Source organism: Triticum aestivum, chromosome 2B, assembly GCF_018294505.1.
Source record: "Triticum aestivum cultivar Chinese Spring chromosome 2B, IWGSC CS RefSeq v2.1, whole genome shotgun sequence".
Classification (NCBI taxonomy): Eukaryota; Viridiplantae; Streptophyta; class Magnoliopsida; order Poales; family Poaceae; genus Triticum; species Triticum aestivum.
This window is the reverse complement of record NC_057798.1, coordinates 803505558-803524867: the sequence shown is the minus strand read 5'-3', so window position 1 is coordinate 803524867 and position 19310 is coordinate 803505558. Positions and strand designations below refer to the sequence as shown.

Below are 19310 nucleotides of genomic sequence, written 5' to 3'. Positions count from 1 at the left end.
ATTTGTGACTGCCACGTGTCATCCATCAGGGCGGGTCTCACCTGCTAACCGTGAGACCTGGTCTCATATAATTTTTTTCCCACACATCCATACCAACCACATCATACGTGAGAGAGAGGGAGGTGGAGAGAGAGGGAGATGGAGAGAGAGATAGATGTCACTTCGCTCGTCTTGGGAGGCCTAATCAGGAGTTGATTGATTTGCTTAAGGAGTGCCTAGAACTCATCTAGATGAAATATAGTTTGATCTCATCCACGTGACATCATCTATTGCTGTTGTAGCTCTTATCTATGGGCTTGGGCTAGTTTAGTGTCTATGGGTAGGTTGTTGTCTGGATTTTAAAGTTTGTTTATACAATTGGTCTCTACTTCTTTGCGGGGTCATTCGTCGCCTTTTTTGTTGGGTTGGGCTAGAATTCTAATAGCCATGTACTGGCGACAAAAAAAACTTTCTAGATGGGCTTGTCACGTGATTTTGACATGAAAAAAGAGACTCGTTGAGAAGGTAAAATCGACCGTAGAGGACAATGAGTAGTAACAATATTTTAGAAAAAAGGTGCGGCCCAACTTGAAACTTGTAGCTGCGACCTCATTTGAAAACATGTAGTTGTGACCCCATTTGAAAACTTGCAGTTGCAATCTAGCTTGAAAACTTGCAGTTTTGTCCCCACTGAAAAACTTGCAGTTGCAACCCCGCTTGAAAAAGTTGAATTTGCGATCGTTTTTGAAAACGCACAATTGCGACCCCTCTTAAAAACATGCAGTTGTGACCCATTTCCGAACGTGCAGTTGCGATCCATTCAAAAATGTGCAATCGCGACCCAACTTAAAAACTTGCAGTTGCAACCTATCTTGAAAACCTGCAATTGCGACCTCACTTAAAAACTTGCAGTTTTGACCCATTTTAATACTTCCATTTACAATCCCACTTGAAAACTTGCATTTGTCATCCATTTGAAAACATACAATTGCGACTCCGCTTGAAAACTTGTAGTTGCGACTCCAATTGAAAACCTGCAATTGCGACCCTTTTTGAATACATGCGGTTGCGATCGCATTTCAAAAGTTGGTTAAGACTCAATACATGTAGGTGCGACTTGATTTGAAAACTTACAGTTGCTGTTCCATTTGAAAACATGCAGTTAGAACCCTAACTTGAGAGCTTCTAGTTGTAACTACATTTGGTAACATGCCGTTGCGATCCATTTTTGAAACCTCAGAGTTGCAACCTCATATGAAATCTTACAGTTGCAACCCGACTTGAAAAGATTGAGTTGGGACCCATTTGAAAACTTGCAGTTGCAACCTTTTTAAAACTTGCAGTTGTGACTCGACTTGAAAACTTATAGTTTTGAATTCTTTTTAAAATTTGTAGTTGCGACTCAAAATCTTGTTGTTGCGTTCACATATATAAACTTGCAGTTGCAACCTGACTTGAAAAATTGTAGTTGCGGCCACATTTTAATACTTGTAGTTTCGACCTTGATTTGAAAAACTTTGGCCACATGAAAATTTTGATGATGTAAACTTAATTGCTGATAGGAATACTACTGTTGGTTGCTAAAAAAGTTGAAGCGGTAGCTAAAAAATGATGCATGGAAAAAGGGATAACAAAAAAATGACAAATAAGATATATACAAATAAAAATAAATTAATAATAACAATAATAGAAATAAAGAAAGAATAAAAATAAATAAGCAAGAAATATCGAAACGATGCAGGAAAACCAAAAATAAAAAAATCTCACGTTCTATTTTTTAGTAAATGACCCTCACGTAAAAACACCGATCGACAAGAAAAAACTAACCAGCGACGTAGCCCAACAAACGCAGAAACGCAACCCGGTCCATAGAAAAGAAACAACCAGCAGCGAAGCCCGTAATCCAACAAGCATGAAGAAAAACATATAATGGGCCGCGCTTGAAAATTCTATTGACAACAGCACCAATCTAATCGCCTTCGAAATCGGACGATGGTGACCGTGAATGAGACCTAAGAAAAACTCAGCTAGCTGAGTTTTAGCACGTCCGTTTCTTTAAACATAGGATCAGGTACATACATGTTTGACAAGGACTACCTGCAGTGGTCATCCATCCAACTGTTGGTTTCTTAAGACTTATCTTAATTTTGACGCAACGCACAAGCACCCAACAGTAGAGTAGATCACGGCCTTGTCACGTCAAACTCATTGCTTTAAAATCTAGTCCTTGAGCGCAATCAGTGGAACTGTAACTCTGTAAGTCGATCTCAAGGCTGGTACGTTTCACTGTGACATCCATGTCGACGATACCCAAGTGTACAATATTTTTGCTGCGGGTGATGTGTCTAGGTTGAGCTAGTTGTGTAATTAATGATAGGTTGAACTTACTTCAAAATGTGCACAGTATGAAATTCTCTTAAATCTCACTGAAATAACACCACACTTTTTTTTCTTGCGGGAACATCTTACCTACTCTAGTTCCAAAATTAAGTAATGATTGCCCCTCGAATAATATGGTCTAGAATATCCGTACTACTCCTACTTGCATGCTCTCCTTTTTTTTTTTGAAATAGAGAGTTGTATTAATTAAGTAGAGAAAACATAGTTCGTACAATCGTGCAAGGCCTCGCTCAACACGCAGGTTGGCACTGTGCCTTGCATAACCCCACCACGCAACTATCTACAACCCAACTGGGCAAGACTATGAGCTAACCTATTTTCCCTTCTATCTACTTTGCAAACTCTAACTTCTCTGTTCCCTTTCATGGCTTGAAACTCCTTTGCAATTGTTCCAACCTCCGATCTATCAATAGACGAGAGGATGAGCGCCTTTGTCACCGAGCTGCAATCCGTCTTGATGATTAAGGGTAGATCCGTCCCTAACATTGCCTTTCGTAGTCCTTCTAGGCAAGCCATGGCTTCCGTGCAGTCCGCTCCATTGCATCGCGGCATATAATCCCAAGCTGATAAGATAATTCTTCCATCATGGTCTCGAATCACAGCTCCCCAGGCTCCACTCCTACTTTCCTCCAAAAAACTTCCATCAACATTGACCTTAGCCCATCCGAGCTCTGGCTTTTTCCATCCTTTTTTCCTTTGTATTATCATGTTGTTGCACAGATGGCAAAGCTCTGGCTTTTTCCATCCTTTTTTCCTTTGTATTATCATGTTGTTGCACAGATGGCAATTTAACAATCGGACTTTTCCCTTTTCGATCTATCTCAGAAGTTCCGTCCGCAATCAAGCGGAGGTTTACAAGGTAGTGTTGCAAAAAACGAGCAGAGTGGGAAATTTTCGCTTTACCTTTTACGAAGATCGCGTCATTTCTATGGTGCCAAACACGCCACCAAAAAAGCATAAATTTTTGTTTCATATCTTCACTCACCTTATAGTAGGATTAGGACCCAATCCCTTCCAGTATTTCTATTTCATGCGTAGGGGGTAGGTTCCATACCTCCTTGAGTTCGTGCCACAGGGCCCTTGCAAATGTGCATCGTTGTGCCATATGGAAGCCTGTTTCATCATCGGCCCCACATACATTACAAATTGGGGTGAGGCATGGGATGCGATGAAATCTATTAGTTTGAACCGCCAGTGACTCTGTTGCTAGTCTCCATGTAAAAGTCCATACTTTTGAGGGTACATTTATCTTCCAGATATCATTCCAAATATTGCGATCCCCTTGGGGATTGTGGCTGGACCCAATCACCACAGAATCCTTTTCGTCCATGGCTAACCGGTATGCGCTACGAAACGGAAAATTCCCTTTTTTTCGGGCTGCCAAGCAATATAATCCTCTTCATCATAATTTGGTAGTCGGATACTTAAAATATCATTTGCGTCTTCGCTTGTAAATATGCGCATGATGTAATCTTCCTTCCAAGCATGACTCTCCTGGTCGATGAGGTCTGCTACCCAACGAGTTCGGGAGCTTGTTGGATTTATGTTTACTTTCATGTTTCCTCTCGGGATCCAATTGTCTCTCCAAATGCGGACACTATTTCCGTTGCAAATGCGCCAAATACATCCTTTTTAAGGAGTTTCAAACCATGCATGATGCCCTGCCAGCCCGGCGACGCATTATGAATAAACGCCGTGTCTAGTAGATCAGCCCCATGGTAGTATTTTGCCTTAAGTCCTCTCGCGCACAAGCTGTCAGGATGTGCAATAAGTCGCCATGCTTGCCTAGCGAGGAGAGCCTGGTTAAAAACTTTAAGATCTTTGAATCCCATACCTCTTTGGCTTTTACGTTTTGTAAGTTTCTCCCAACTCAACCAATGAATACGTCGACGATACCCAAGTGTACAATATTTTTGCTGTGGATGATGTGTCTAGGTTGAGCTAGTTGTGTAATTAATGATAGGTTGAACTTACTTCAAAATGTGTACAGTATGAAATTCTCTTAAATCTCACTGAAATAACACCACTCTTTTTTTCTTGCGGGAACATCTTACCTACTCTAGTTCCAAAATTAAGTAATGATTGCCCCTCGAATAATATGGTCTAGAATATCCGTACTACTCCTACATGCATGCTCTCCTCTTCATAAGGATTAAATTATTTCTCCAGAATAACAGTTGTGCCGTTTGCTCCAAGATATATATCGGTATATTTTTACATTTGGATGTATGCGCACCGTATTTCAAAATAGTTTCAAACTATTTGTGCTAGATTTTGGTATGTCAGTTGACACTTGTACATTGCACATGTAGGATACAACTAGATTAATCGCAAACAACTCACCAGTAAAAATGATGCTTATTCGTCTCTACGGCCTGAATGGCAAGTATAGACCCGCACGCTCAGGTGGTGAGTATATAACACTTGGATGCCAAGTACGAGTAGGCGCCGATGTCCATGTACTCACCGCGGACGGGTGCACTTGTGAAGAGCGTGCTGGTGGTGTTTTTTCTTCATCTCCTTGACATTCATCAGCGAGGGTCTGCGAGCAAACATCAGGAATGGGTCCATAAAAGGTATGAGGATGGAGATGTTGTTGTCCACCTGCTCGTTGAGCCAGGAAGATACTGAAGAAGGAGGCCTCGTCGTCGGTAGGGGTGCCGGCATTTGCGAGCATGCTTGTGATGTTTTAAACAGTAGGACAATAATCAACGACACTAGAGTAAGGAGGAGTACAAACCAGTTTATCTTGTTGTCGCGGAACAGTCCGTTGAGCGCCCACACTGGTCATGTTGCTATAATTGAAAATACAAAATATGTTATCTCTCAAATGTACCGTTCTTCTTCATGTTTTGATTATAGAGTCATAATTCAAAACAATAAAAATCAAGTACACCTATTATTAAAAATTTGCAACTATCAATTATCTGCGGAGACTGAAGTAGTACTCAAATAGTATTTTCTAATTTGTACAACCACACTAACACAAGTGATCACATACTGTAAACAATAATTGACGGTTCAAGATTTAATTTTGGAACAACACTATGCCCAAAACATCATAATTTTGTGGACTGGAGGTAGTACAATTATGGCTTAACTTATTTCCCCCGAGCTATACAACTAAATGTAAATGCGTGGAGGACTTTGTAGAATAAGTATTAATCCCTCCGCCCGAAAATACTTGTCATCAAAATGGATAAAAGGAGATGTATCTAGATGTATTTTAGTTCTAGATACATCCTTTTTTATTCATTTTGATGACAAGTAATTTCGGACGGAGGGAGTACATATTAATAATCACAATATTAGTAAAAGACCCACATTTCTAGATAATATTAATTCCATGCTCTCCTCTTCCTTTATTAATAACACTTGAATTATTTCCCTAAATTTCTTTTGGAGATTTTGCTACAGAATATATAGGTGTACTTTCAGATTATGTGTGCTATCTTTCAATATAATTGGTGGCACTAGACCATATTGTCTACAAACACTCACAAGAAATAACTACTCATATACATGCAGGGTTATGGCATGATCACTCTAGCAACCACACTCCTGACTCAGCGACCATCATCGACCCTCGACAACGACTCTTCTTCTAACCCTATGTCACCACAGGTGGCCTTCTTCTATATCTCCCTCTATCTCATTGCCCTCGCGCAGGGTGCTGACAAGCCTTGTGGACTTGCCTTTGCCGCCGATCAATTCGACGCCGACCACCCCAGGGAGTGTGCCGCCCGCAGCTCCTTCTTCAATTGGTGGCACTTCTCCATAGCCATTGGTATCGCTGTCGCCATCATTGTCGTTAGCTACATCCAGGAGAATCTTGGTTGGGGAATTTGTTTTGGCATGCTCTGCACCGTCATGATTTGCGCCTTTGTCGTCTTCCTCGTTGGTATTCTCACATATCGCCTCCACGCATCCATCATTGGCTCCGGCAGCCCCTTTATCCGTCTCGGTTGTAGTCTCATCACGCTTGCCAGAAACTCAGGTTTCTCCTTCCATGCTAAAAGACGCATGCATGAAGATGAAGACGCCACAACCAACTTGGAGGAGGCTCGCGGCGTCTTACGTCTACTGCCGATCTGGGTTGCATGTCTAGCTTATGGTGTGGTGTTCGTGCAGATCACGACACTTTTTAACAAGCAGGGCCACACCCTAGATTGCCATATCTTTGGTAGCCTAGAGCTGCCACCGGCCATGTTGCAGGCATTTTGGCCAGCATCTGTCTTGTTGTTCGTTCCCTTCTATGACCGTGTTCTAGTGCCGGCCCTTCGTTGTCTGACGGGTACTCCATCTGGGCTGACACAACTTCAACGAGTAGGCACAGGCATGGCTGTGTCGCTTGCAGCGATGTGCGTGGCGGCATTGGTGGAGACCCGGAGGCTAGAGATGGCACGTGAGCATAAACTGGTTGAAGACACCAAGGCGACGGTCCCGATGAGCTGGTCATGGCTGGTGCCGCAGTACGTGATGGTTGGGGTGGCCGACGTATTCGTGATAGTTGGGATGCAGGAGTTCTTTTATGACCAGATGCCTAGCGAGCTTCGTAGCCTTGGCATAGCGCTCTACTGCAGTGTGATTGGCATTGGCGGCTTCATCAGCGGCTCTCTCATCTCACTCATTGACCGCATCACACGCAAAGGCGGTGGTGATAGCTGGTTCTCTGACAACCTCAACCGCGCTCACCTCGACTACTTCTACTGGCTGCTTGCTGGCCTCAGTGCGGCCGAGCTCGCGCTCTACATCTGCTTCGCTAGAGTCTACACCTACAAGGACAAGAGAGACTTTTGAGAGTGATAACCTTGAACTGGAAGTGGATAATCTGCAAACGGTTTGTCACCCTATTGGCCTTTGGTCACTTATGTGGTACTTGAAGAATACGCATCTTTGGTTGTTTAAGAAACCTATTTCATTTTATTGTTTTTCTGGCACTTGGCTTTGTAACAACTTGACAATGTATGCCAGGAAGGCAACACAACATTTCCTTTACTAAGAAAAAACTATAGGTAAAGAAGCAACCAATTTGTAAACAACATAAATAACCCTACAATACCCTCTACATGTTCATGAATCATGATTTTAATGCATGTGAAGCTAAGATGAACTTATGGAGAAGCTGTTATTAGACTGCACACCCAGGTGTTGTCATGTCTATCATTCTACATTACGACGAGACTTTTCCGTTGCTGAACGGTAGCGCACTATATATGAGCCCAAGGGTGAAATCCTACCCAACTATATAACTGCTTGGGCTAAATTGAGACAACTGCAATATCAGTGGAAACTTTTTCGTACCCACGGCCTCATCCCATGAGCTTGTAGATTATTCTTATCACGTGTGCGGTTCTATGGTATGGCATGGTACTTGGTACAGGTTGCACCAAGTCACGACTTTGAATTTCATACAAATAATGAGTAGTGTGCAATAAATCTGAGAATGGTTTCATACTTAAACCATACTTGAACCATACCCGTACATGTCTCTCTCAAAACCATATTGAACCATACCCGTTTAATGCCATTTTCAGCCCAACCAAAATTAAACCCTCTATTTTTTTTCCACCCAAACCAATTTAAACCCAATACATAACTGTGGGTTTAAACCAAATACATAACTATGGGTTTGCTTCAATGTATATATGATTGCACAAATCGACATGTCAAGAAGCAAATGACATAGAAAAGGCATAAGTGCATCTACAATAGTTTGGGAAAAAGTGTTGAGATACGGTCAACACACAACAAGTGTCAAAAAGACAATGCCCACGACTGAAAAGCTCACTGACAAGTGTATTAAAACCAATTGCTTAGCTGAAGCACAAGCAAATACATTCGATTTGCATGTGGTGTTTCCCCATAATACAGAATTACATAGTGCATCGCAGCATGTACGCGGATCAAAGATACTCGTTGTTAATGCGTCGTTGCTTATTGCACATAACCAATGCCCAGAAACCGGTTTGGACCCATAGTTTATTGCCATTAATAACCAAACTGTTTAAGCCCATAACCAACTATACTCAAATTGGTTTCTTCACATACCCAAACCAAAACCAAACTAAAAAAGATTTAGCCCAATAAAACCCGAACCAATCAAACCCAAAGCAAGAACCGAACCGTTTCACCCAGTTTTTTAATAACCATTCTCAGTTTTAGTGGGCATAAGTCAAGGTGAAACATTTATCGTATAATTTGCAACCCTATTTTGTTCTCTAATAATCTTAGAGAATATAAAATTTTGCATACCTTTCAGACTCTAGATTTCTTTAAAAAACAGGGGAATTCCTCGATGTATCAGCCTTCATGGTCGTTACTAAAAATAAAAAAAAACGTGCACAGTCACTTTGCAGGATGATTAGTTTGTCAGACCATTGTAAAACAAGTGCCGCTACCTTCCATAGCTGCTTATGTTTTGACCTCAAGCGTGCAGCACAGTTGAGCTGGTGACGCCACGTCGGAAAAATCACCTGCCCAAGATTTTTTTCAGTTCTTCTAAACAATTTAAATATATCTACCATCTATACCCTATGCGAATGCATGGGTTAATAGTGAAGAAGTGAAGATCAATGATATTCAGAAAATGGATTGACAGAAATATTATGCATAAACTAAAACTTTCCTAAGATATAAAAATCCCTAGCCCATTCAGAAGCACGAGTCGATGACTAGTAGTACTTCCATGAGTTGTTTGGTTTTAAAGGCAATGAACAAATCTAATGTGAAAACAAATTACCTTTTGCACTTGTGTTGTTCAGTGATTGCAATTTTTTGTTGATAGCTTACCAAGCTGACCACCTGATTTTTCCACTTGTGTTGTTGCCGCTCATCCGCGGTGTGTCCATTGCCGGCAGCATGTCCATGGATTGGCGCAACAGCTCCTGGCTCTCCCGGCGTCCCCCTCCCTTCTCCGCTTCTCGGTGGGCGTTGGCGGCGCGATGGAGGGATCTGATTCCAATCGCTGCATGGAGACGCAGAGTCGAACGAACTGTGGAAGAGATTAGCGATATCTGCCTCACTCAGTGCGTGGCTGAGTGCAGCGTGCGTAGTCAAGTACGTCACAGGCTCCTGCCTCTCCCGGCGTCATAGGCTCGTACGTCATGGTTGCATTTTTCATTCGTGAATCGTGATGATGTACGTACATGGGCTAAGTCTTCATGTTAATAGTGATCCGTCTCTTGGTGTTTATCACGTCACGTTGGTGCTTAACCCACGTGATCCAACGTGCCCGCATTGACGCAGACATTAATTAGTTTATGCGGACGTCTCTCTGAGCAGCTAATTAAGCAAGCTTTTATTAACTCTAAGCGATGATGACAGGGGAAGAAAGTGTCTTCAAGATAATAGTAGAAATATATACGCCCACCCAACAAGCCATGAGCAAGCAAGCAAAGCTAGCAGGAGATGGCAATGGTGGACGCCGAGGCTCCTTTTCTCGAGGCCAGGGAGGAGCCGCTGGCCGGCGTCTCCGACTTCCGCGGCCGCCCCGTCTACCACGCCACATCCGGCGGGTGGCGCTCCGCCATCTTCGTCGCCGGTATGCACTCACTGCATCTCCTACAGCTAACGGATAAGAATATTTTACTAGATCAACTTAGCTAAGTATGTACCGTAGAAGGAAAAAACGGCTCGTGAGCCGCCGCCCCTAGCGGTTCCCTCCTCCTCCGCCTCTCCCTTGCTGCGGCACACGGATTCGCACAGCGAGGTTCACGCTCGTGGTGGCTAACCTCGCGTGCGGCAGCTCGTCCTGGTCGGACGCCGGCAGAGTGCTCTGCTCCTCGCGCGTTGGGGTGGTCTTGGCCAGATCTTGCACAAACGGCCCGGTTCCTGGTGGCTTCCGAACTAGCGTGGCCAGCATGTTGCCGCCGGATCTCGCCGCGGTCGGCGCGGCTTGTGTGCCTTGGTGGCTCCTAGCGCGCCGATAGAACGGGCGTGTGGCGGCCGTCTAGTGGCTGGTTGTGGCGCCGGCGATATGTGGGGCTGCTGTGGCGCGTCCGGTGGTGGCGCGAATCGGGCCTAGCGGATCCAACGCCTTGTGGTGGAGCTCCGGAGGTGCTCGATCCAGAAGGACCACCTGCCCGACGAAATTGACAAAAATGACGAGCTCTAGATGAAATTGACAAAAAAAAACCATCCCAGCCGTGGCGGCAGGCGCACCTGCCGACGCGTGGCACATGCCGCAACGGGCTTAGGCGGCAGCACCTGCCACCAAAAAGCCAGGCGGCAGCCTACGAGTAACAGCCAACCACGCCTGCGACGGAACGGAGCACTGCAGGTGGGCCTTGCCGCCTGGTGGTGAGGCGGCATGACTGCTCCTGCCTGCTGCGTTTGTCCGTACTGTCTATATAATATGGATGCTATGGAGTGGTTTACTGCAGGGCGCGTCACTATGAGGCCGGCCGGCCGGCCGCACCTGATTATTTTTGGATGGCCCCGACACGTCTAGTTGATATGGATCATTCATTACGTGTTGGTTGGTGAAGTGGCCGGGTCATGCCAGTGCAAGTACGACGGCTGACAAGAAACAGTGTAATCAATCAGGCAGTCGTAGTGAAATAAGGAAACACAAACCGCGCACTAGGCAGGAACAGTCCTGCCGCCACACCACAAGGCGGCAAGGCCCACCTTGCAGTGCTCCGTTCCGTCGTGGGTGTAGCTGGCTGTTACTCGTGGGCTGCCGCCTGGCTTTGTGGCGGCAGGTGCTGCCGCCTCAGCCCGTGCGGCACGTGCCACGCGTCGGCTGGCGCGCCTGCCGTCATGGCTGGGGTGGTCTTTTCTGTCAATTTCATCTAGAGCTAGTCTTTTTTGTCAATTTCGTTGGTCATTTTGGACAAAAATTCTGATGCGGCAGCCAATGGCTAAGTGCAGTTCCGATCCATTAAGTGGCCTTTGGGAGGCACGCCGCATGCCACCGCTGGTGGTCTTTGGGTGGTAACTCACGCGGTGTCTCGTTCTGGCATTGGACATTGGTTAGGTGGCCACGGATCTCCTCCGGTTTGATCCGGTGACGGATAGCTGCCCCACGACATCCCTTGTCTTGTTCCCGACTGGTATGACCGCGGAGGAGGTGTGCACGTTTTTCTTGGCTAGTTTGACTGTGCATTTGGCGTACTTCTGGTGGTCACCATCGGCATGGATATAAGCGGTGGGGCATCCTATGGAGCCGGAGGCGGCGGATGCTCAGTGGGGATGCACACGACTTGGACGTCCGGCTTCACGTTAATAGGCACCCCATGCCTTCCTCCCACATGATCGAGTGTATGTGTATCCGCTGGACATCCGTCATGTTCCAGTGATGGTCCGGTGTGACTCATGCCGCTGTAGTTGTTAGCACGCTCCTTGTCTTGATCCGCAGATTTGGCGTCTCAGGAAATGCTCGATGTGTGTGCAGTTCACTCTGTTCCGCGATTTCCATGCCAATCTGTACCTCTTCTCAGGCAAGTTGGTGCTGACAACACAGGGGACTTTGTTTATTGTGATGCTCTTCAAGGTCTCGAGTTTCAAGGTGAAAGCCATAGGTTTGGCCATCTATGGTTGTAAGTGACATGGCATTAATTGGCGGTTTACGTTCCCTTGTCGGAGGCATTGGCTGAAGCTTACTCGGCCTTTCTCTTTTGGGTGAGAACCCATGGTCTAGCTTAGGCGGTTGGATCCTACGAGGATGGCATTCGTGCACCGTTTCCTTGATAAAGTCATTACTGTGGATAAACCCACACGGAGCTCATCATTCGGGTGTTGTCAATGAATGGGTTGTTGTGGATGTTTTGCTTCCCTGGGTCGCCGGTCTCGCTTGACACCAAAGGTCCTTTAAATTTTCCTTTTCCTTGTTGGCTATGCGCATCCTAATCATGAAGAGGCATTATGTTTTGTATTCACTTGATGCGATATTTTTAATTAAATAATAGCATCCATTATCAAAAAATGCTAACGAGATAGCGATGCATATGTAGTGGTGGAGGGCGCCGGCAGCTTCGCCTACTACGGCGTGTCGGCTAACCTGATCACGTACTTGACGGGACCGCTCGGTCACTCCAACGCAGAGGCGGCTGCGGCTGTGAACGTCTGGGCGGGGACGGCCAGGCTCTTGCCACTGCTGGGCGCCTTTGTCGCCGACTCCTGGCTAGGCCGCTACTGGTCCATCATCCTCGCCTGCACCCTCTACGTCCTGGTAATTATTTAGGAAATTAATCTCCCCTCTCATATTTTTCGTTAGATTTCTCCTTAACTACTACTCCCACCATTTCATAACATAGTGTTTACACATTTTCTCAAAGTCAAATCTAATAGGATTTGCCAAGTTTATTAAGAAAAATATTAACATTTTAATAATACCAAATAAACATAATATGGAAGTATGTGTCATGATGTATCCGATGATATTATCTAGTGGCATAGATGTAGGTAATTTTTCTGTAAACTTGCTCAAAGTTGTCAAAGCGTAACTTCCTAAATTTTATTTCTTTGTGGACAAGAGTCAGCACAATTAGGATTCGATTTTTGAAAAAAAAAGAGTGAATATATTTTATCTTAAAAATACCAATTGCACCTAGGCTCTGCACCAACATGATGTCACAAAGACATTCAGGATGCATATTGCCCAAAAAGAAAAAAAGAAACAAAGGCCTCGCCAGAGTGATTAACTCCTCTCAGCAGCAGCACACAAACTACCGCCAAAGACAACACCTGAAAAACATAAAAGGTCTCCAAAAGTGACGCCTTCAAGAAGGAAACAGTGCACAAGCGCCTTCTTCGCCCGATCCAAGATCATAGGTTTTCACCCTGGAGAAAGACCGAGCTCTCAAAACAATACCTTCAACACGGTAATTGCCAGGCACAACGAGTGAAGGCCAAACCTTAGGTTTTCATCGTGAAAGTCACGACTCAACACTTGAGGAGAACCACACAAAAAAGAAACTATCCAGTGCTGTCGCCCCCACTTGACACTACTGCTACTGAAAGCTTTCAAACACTTGCCTGACTCCTCACCTTCAAGGTCCCCTCCACCATACTGATCCTCCCATCTCAGCCATCAAGACTTTCTCCACCGCTATTTGTGCCATGGAAATTGAGATGTCGACATGTCCCATGGTGTCAACAAATAACAGAGCTTTGTGCCACGCCCTTCTGGAGCCACGTAGGCTGATATGGACGCGCACAACCGGGTACTATCCTATCCAGATATCCTTGGGCAAGGTCTTTGGCAGTAGTTCTGGAACACGTCGACGGCCATATCGAGGAGGATCGATCAAGAAGAACATTGTCATGATGCGATAAGAGCACAAGGCCCGCCACCACACCGCTGCCTCCACCAAGCCAACACCATCGCCGCCACAATAGAGGACACCGGCCCTGCGCTACCCACAGCCCGCGGCTCCAGGCGCCAAATCTGACGGAAAAGGCAGCGGCCTGCCCGCCGTCAGGCGACTCACGCCGCACTAGCCCACCCCACACACCAGCACCATGCTCGAGCGGCAGCAGTATAACACACAGACGAGGAGGCAGGCCACCGGCCTGACTTGTCGGAACCGAGCAGCCACCCAAAATATTGCCGCTGCCGCTGTTGCCGGGGGAGACTCTATCGTGCCCAAGGACACCCCCTCGACGCGAGCAAGGTCCCCGTCGACCACATCGGCTTCGCCCTATAGCTTCCTCCGGGGCGACCGAGAGGAGGGGTGGTTTTTTGGGGGTGTCGCCCGTGTCGCCTGCACGGGAGCGACACAGGGGACGTTATTAGCTGATCTACTTAGTTCCCCCTAGCCATCCAACTAAACATCACATCTTAGTTTCACAATACTCACACTATTTACAACCCTTATAAGATCCACATTTCTAGATAATATTAATTCCATGCTCTATTAATATAAGTTGAATTATTTCTCAAAAGTTCATTATTAGACATTTGCTCCAAAATGCGTGGCAATGTTAAAAAAAAATTAAAGCAGGTGTACCTTAATCAATATTGTTTCAGATTATTACTGCTAGCTTTTAGTATTTTTGATGACAGGTGCATTACACATTAAGGATTGCCACTAGAACATTAATTGCACAAACACTCACAAGTCAAAACTACTCCTATATGTGCAGGGTTACGGCATGATCACTCTAGCATCCACGCTCCTTGCTCATCAACCATCACCAATCCTCGACAACGACTCCCCTTCACGTCCTTTGTCGTTGCAGGTGGCCTTCTTCTATGTCTCCCTCTATCTCATCGCCTTCGCACAGGGTGCTGACAAGCCTTGTGGCCTTTCCTTTACCGCCGATCAATTTGACCCTGACAACCCTAGCGAATGCGCAGCTCGCAGCTCCTTCTTCAATTGGTGGCACTTTTCCATAGCCGTTGGTATAGGTCTGGCCATTAATGTCGTAAGCTACATCCAAGAGAATTTTGGTTGGGGAATTGGTTTTGGCATTCTATGCACCGTAATGATTTGCGCCTTCGTCGTCTTCCTCCTTGGCATTCCTACCTACCGCCTCCACGTGTCCATTGCTGGCTCGGCTAGCCCCTTTGCCCATCTCGGCCGTAGTTTCATTGCTCTTGCAAAGAACTCAAGCTTCTTCTTCCGCACTAAAATACACCAGTATGAAGATGAAGATCCCGAAACCAACCTGGAGGAGGCACACGGCATGCTAAGGCTATTGCCAATCTGGTTTGCATGCCTAGCATTTGGCGTGGTGTTCGCGCAAATAACTACACTCTTTAACAAGCAGGGTCGTACCCTTGATCGTCATATCTTTGGCGGCCTAGAGCTGCCGCCAGCCACGTTGCAAACGTTCTGGCCAGCAGCCGTCCTGTTGTTCGTGCCTTTCTATGACCGTGTTCTAGTGCCGGCATTGCGTTTCGTGACAGGCATCCCATCAGGACTAACGTTGCTGCAACGAATAGGCACGGGCATGGCTGTGTCGCTAGCCACCATGTGTGTGGCGGCGTTGGTGGAGGCTCGGAGGCTAGAGACGGCACGTCAGCACAAACTGGTTGACGATGGCGGTGCGACGGTGCCGATGAGCTGGGCATGGCTAGTGCCACAGTACATGATGGTTGGGGTGGCGGATGTGTTCGTGATAGTCGGGATGCAGGAGTTCTTCTATGACCAGATGCCTAAAGAGCTTCGTAGCCTTGGGATAGCGCTCTACTGCAGTGTGATTGGCGTTGGTGGCTTCATCAGTGGCGCTCTCATTTCACTCATTGACCGCATCACCCGTAGCGATGGTGGCGACAGCTGGTTTTCTGATAACCTCAATCGCGCCCACCTTGACTATTTCTACTGGGTGCTCGCCGGCCTCAGCGCCACCGAGCTTGTGCTCTACATCTATTTCGCCAGATCCTACGTCTACAAGGACAAAAGAGACCGTGCAGAGTGACAACCTGAAATTAGCGGTGGATGTATTTATGCATCGATTATTCGATGTAGTGGATGATCAGCAAACATTTTTGTTACTCCACTGGACTGTGGTCACTTATGTGGTAGTTGAAGAATATGTATCTTTGGTTGGTTTATGATACCTATTTACGTTTTAGTTTTTCTGCTGGGTGGCACTTGGCTTTGTAATAAACTTGTGCTTAATTAATTTTCTTAGTAGGAAAAAGCTATCGGTAAAGAAGCAACACATTAGCAAGTGGCATAAGTAACCCTACGGGGCTCTCTACGTATTCATGATGACAATGCACTCGAAGATAAAATGCACTTATAAATCAGGTTTAATCAGCCTGCACCTCAGGTGAATATTTGAGGTGACTTTTCTGTTGTTGAACAATGAGCCTAAGTGGGAAAACCTGTCCCATCATATCCGCTTGAGCTGAATTATTAAGATGTCGGTGAAACTTTGCATACCCGCGGCATGAAGGCCGAGCTAATACTGTTTTTTCTTCACTAAAGAAAAAACAAGGTACTGCAAGGGATGGAGCGTCAGCGTATGAAAGATAATCGACTTGTTTTTTTTAGAAACACCAAGGACAACGTAGATGCGCGCAAAAGATCACACTCACACCACACCTTGTGTAGATTAGATGCATCACCACACGGCCACAATCACACCACACTGGGGTCTATCTAAGATTGTAATCGCGGTGTTTTAAGATTGACGAAGGCATTATCTACTTCTATCCTGTCCCGTTGAAAGAAAGTAAACACCGATGATGAAACATAGGGAACGTCAATCCAAGTTTTGATCCATGATGGGTTGCATCCAACTTTACTAGACAGCCACCCAAACTATGGTTCCTTCCTTCTCAGAAAATGAAGTATTCTGCAAGCAGCAAGCCAGCAACGCAAGCTCAGCTGGCACATATCTATATAGATGACCCATGTGCAAACCAGGACACTTGAAGCAAGCGCCCGTCTCCCATTGACACCGATCGATAGGCATTGCGAGATGGACACCGAGGTGCCCTTTCTTTCCGGCGTGGACGAGGATGGCCTGCCGCTCGCCGGCGTCTCCGACTTCCGCGGCCGCCCAGTCTACCGCAACACCTCCGGCGGATGGCGCGCCGCCCTCTTCGTCGTCGGTACGTACACGTGCAGGCACTGCCCTACCTAAGCATTTTATTGGCGATCGACAACTGATTACTATGCCATGCGGAATGCATGCAGTGATGGAGCTCGCCAGCACTTTCGCCAACTACGGCGTGTCGGCGAACCTTATCACGTATCTGACAGGGCCGTTGGGCCACTCCAACGCCTCCGCGGCGGCCGCCGTGAACATCTGGTCGGGGACGGCGAGCCTCATGCCTCTGCTGGGCGCCTTCGTGGCCGACTCGTGGCTGGGGCGCTACCGGTCCATCATACTCGCCAGCACCCTCTACGCCCTGGTAATTATAGATTCACTTTTTATGGCTAAGCTTCTCTTAGTTTTGTTATAATTGTTGGTTTTATGATAGCTAGCCAGTCTTGCCAGCTTGTTAAGCTTCTCGTAGTTTGAGCTTAGAATTCATGCATGTTGAGTATATTGTGTACGTGTATATGTGTGTAGGGCCCACCTCCTGTTTTCCCTGTATAGTTGAGGTTGTGGCCCACCTCTGTACTTATATATACGTGCCTGGTGCACCGATCAATACATCGCGATTGCACAGCCCATAATCTGTCTCTCTACATGGTATCTATCGCAGTAAGGTCCTAACCCTAGCCGCCGCCGCCGCCGCCGCCGCGCCTCCGCGCCGCCGCCGCCGCCGCCTCCCGCCGCTGCCGTCACCGGCCGCCGCCGCCGCCACCCTCCCTTCGGCCGCCGCCGCCGCCTGGTACCGCCGCCGCTCCCCACCCGCCCCGCTCGCCGCCGCCGCTGCCTCCCGTCCGAGGCCGCCGCCGCCGCTCCACCGCTTCCGCCTCCTCTCTGCCTCCCTCCCACCCGCGCCGCCCCCACCTCCCCCTCCCGCGCCGCCCCCTCCCTCCCTCCTCCCGACTCGCGCCGCGCCTCCTCCTCTCTGTAAACCCACGCCGCGCCACTCACCCGATCTCGCCGCCACCATGAGTTCCTCCTCCTCCACCGTCTCCAACCCGTTCGCCGGTCCCGATGTCACCCTCGTCCGCGACCTCAATATCCATGAGCGCGTCCCGGTCAAGCTTGACCACACCACCGCCTCCTACTCCGCGTGGAAGCGGTATTTTTCGCTCGTGTTCCGTGAGTACCTCCTTCACGGCCACGTGGACGGCACCGTGGACTCCGCGCTCATGATCCACGACGAGGAGTGGATGATCCTCGACGCCACCATCATCCGCTGGTTCTACCTCACCATCTCCAGCGACATCTTCCACACCGTGGTGAACGACGAGGACGACGCCCATGCGGTCTGGACCAAGCTCAACAGCCTCTTCACCGACAATCGGCTGCAGCGCAAGGTCCTCCTCTATGGTGAGTTTTACGGGTGCCAGCAACTTGACTCGTCCATCGATGATTTTTGCATGCGCCTCAAGAAGCTCGCCGATGAGCTCCGTGATCTGGGGGAGAAGATTGGCGACGAGCTCCTCATCAGCACCCTCTCCGGCGGCCTCAACGAGGACTTCGGGAACGCAGCCTCCAACCTCACCCTCATCCCGGAGCCCACCTTTGGCAAGGTGGTCGCGTACCTCAAGCTGGAGGAACGCCGGATGCGGGCGGCCCGGACGCGCGCCACCCACACCGCCCTTGTTGCAGGCACCCGCGGGGGTTCGGCCCCGCCACAGTCCCGCCCAACGCCGCCCCCCCAGGCGGCGCCCGCCTTCCCGCCGGGCTTCCCGCCCGCCCCACCCGCCCCCTTCCCGCCGCCACAGCCGGCGGCCAATGGAGGAGGCCGTCGCGGCGGCCGCCGGGGTGGCCGCAAGCAGGGAGGTGGCGGCGGGGGTCGCGGTGCTCAGGGAGGAGTGCCACGCCAGCAGCAGCCGGCTCCTCAGCCGGCGGCCCCGTGGTACGCCGGTCAGAACCCGTGGACCGGCGTCGTCCACGCCTACTCCATGCCGGTTCCACGGGCTCCCACTCCGGGTCTTCTCGGCACTCGGCCTCCGTCACACCAGGCGTATTACGCCACGCCGCAGCCCTATGCGGCACCCTACGGGCAGCAGCCGCCGCTGCTGCCCCTGACGTCTGCGCCGCCCCTTCCGCCGGCGCCGTGGGACCCGGCTCTCCTGGCGGCTCTCCACACCGCCCCCTCCCCGTCCAGCTACACCGGCGGCGGCGATTGGTACATGGACAGTGGCGCCACCGCTCATATGGCGGCGTACCCCGGTAACCTCCATACTGCTCACCCTGTCCACACCTCCAACCGCATCACCGTCGGTGACGGTTCCTCTCTTCCTATCACCCATATTGGACATACATATTTTCTGTCTAACTCCACTCCTATATCCATGTCTAATATTCTTGTTTCTCCTGATCTTATTAAAAATCTTGTTTCCGTTCGTTCTCTTACACGTGAAAATCCGGTGACCGTTGAATTTGACGAATGTGGGTTTTCT

The 19310-nt window shown here is 48.2% G+C and overlaps 2 protein-coding genes across 2 annotated transcripts in view; both read left to right on the top strand.

Annotated features, from left to right (window-relative positions):
• The window catches only part of LOC123047550 (protein NRT1/ PTR FAMILY 5.10), an 11860-nt gene extending 4413 nt beyond the window's left edge, over positions 1-7447 (top strand). The window contains exon 3 of the mRNA XM_044471136.1: positions 5908-7447. Within this exon, the coding sequence (XP_044327071.1) occupies positions 5908-7179 (1272 nt within the window). The 3' untranslated portion in view covers positions 7180-7447. The remainder of the gene's footprint in view (positions 1-5907) is intronic.
• Positions 7448-9778: 2331 nt separating this feature from the next.
• Positions 9779-17321, top strand: LOC123047549 (protein NRT1/ PTR FAMILY 5.10). The gene is made up of 4 exons (XM_044471135.1): positions 9779-9922; positions 12336-12553; positions 14470-16891; positions 16977-17321. The coding sequence occupies exons 1-3, from the start codon at positions 9790-9792 to the stop codon at positions 15745-15747; spliced, it is 1629 nt and encodes a 542-aa protein (XP_044327070.1). The 5' UTR covers positions 9779-9789; the 3' UTR covers positions 15748-16891; positions 16977-17321.
• Positions 17322-19310: the final 1989 nt, after the last annotated feature.

What these genes read in the sequence shown, in the direction of transcription:
- LOC123047549 (XM_044471135.1), top strand. Translation starts at nt 9,790, where the DNA reads ATGGCAATGGTGGACGCCGAGGCTCCTTTTCTCGAGGCCAGGGAGGAG. An exon ending in CTCCGCCATCTTCGTCGCCG is followed by an intron (nt 9,923 to 12,335) that starts GTATGCACTCAC and finishes ATGCATATGTAG; the next exon opens with TGGTGGAGGGCGCCGGCAGC. An exon ending in CCTGCACCCTCTACGTCCTG is followed by an intron (nt 12,554 to 14,469) that starts GTAATTATTTAG and finishes CTATATGTGCAG; the next exon opens with GGTTACGGCATGATCACTCT.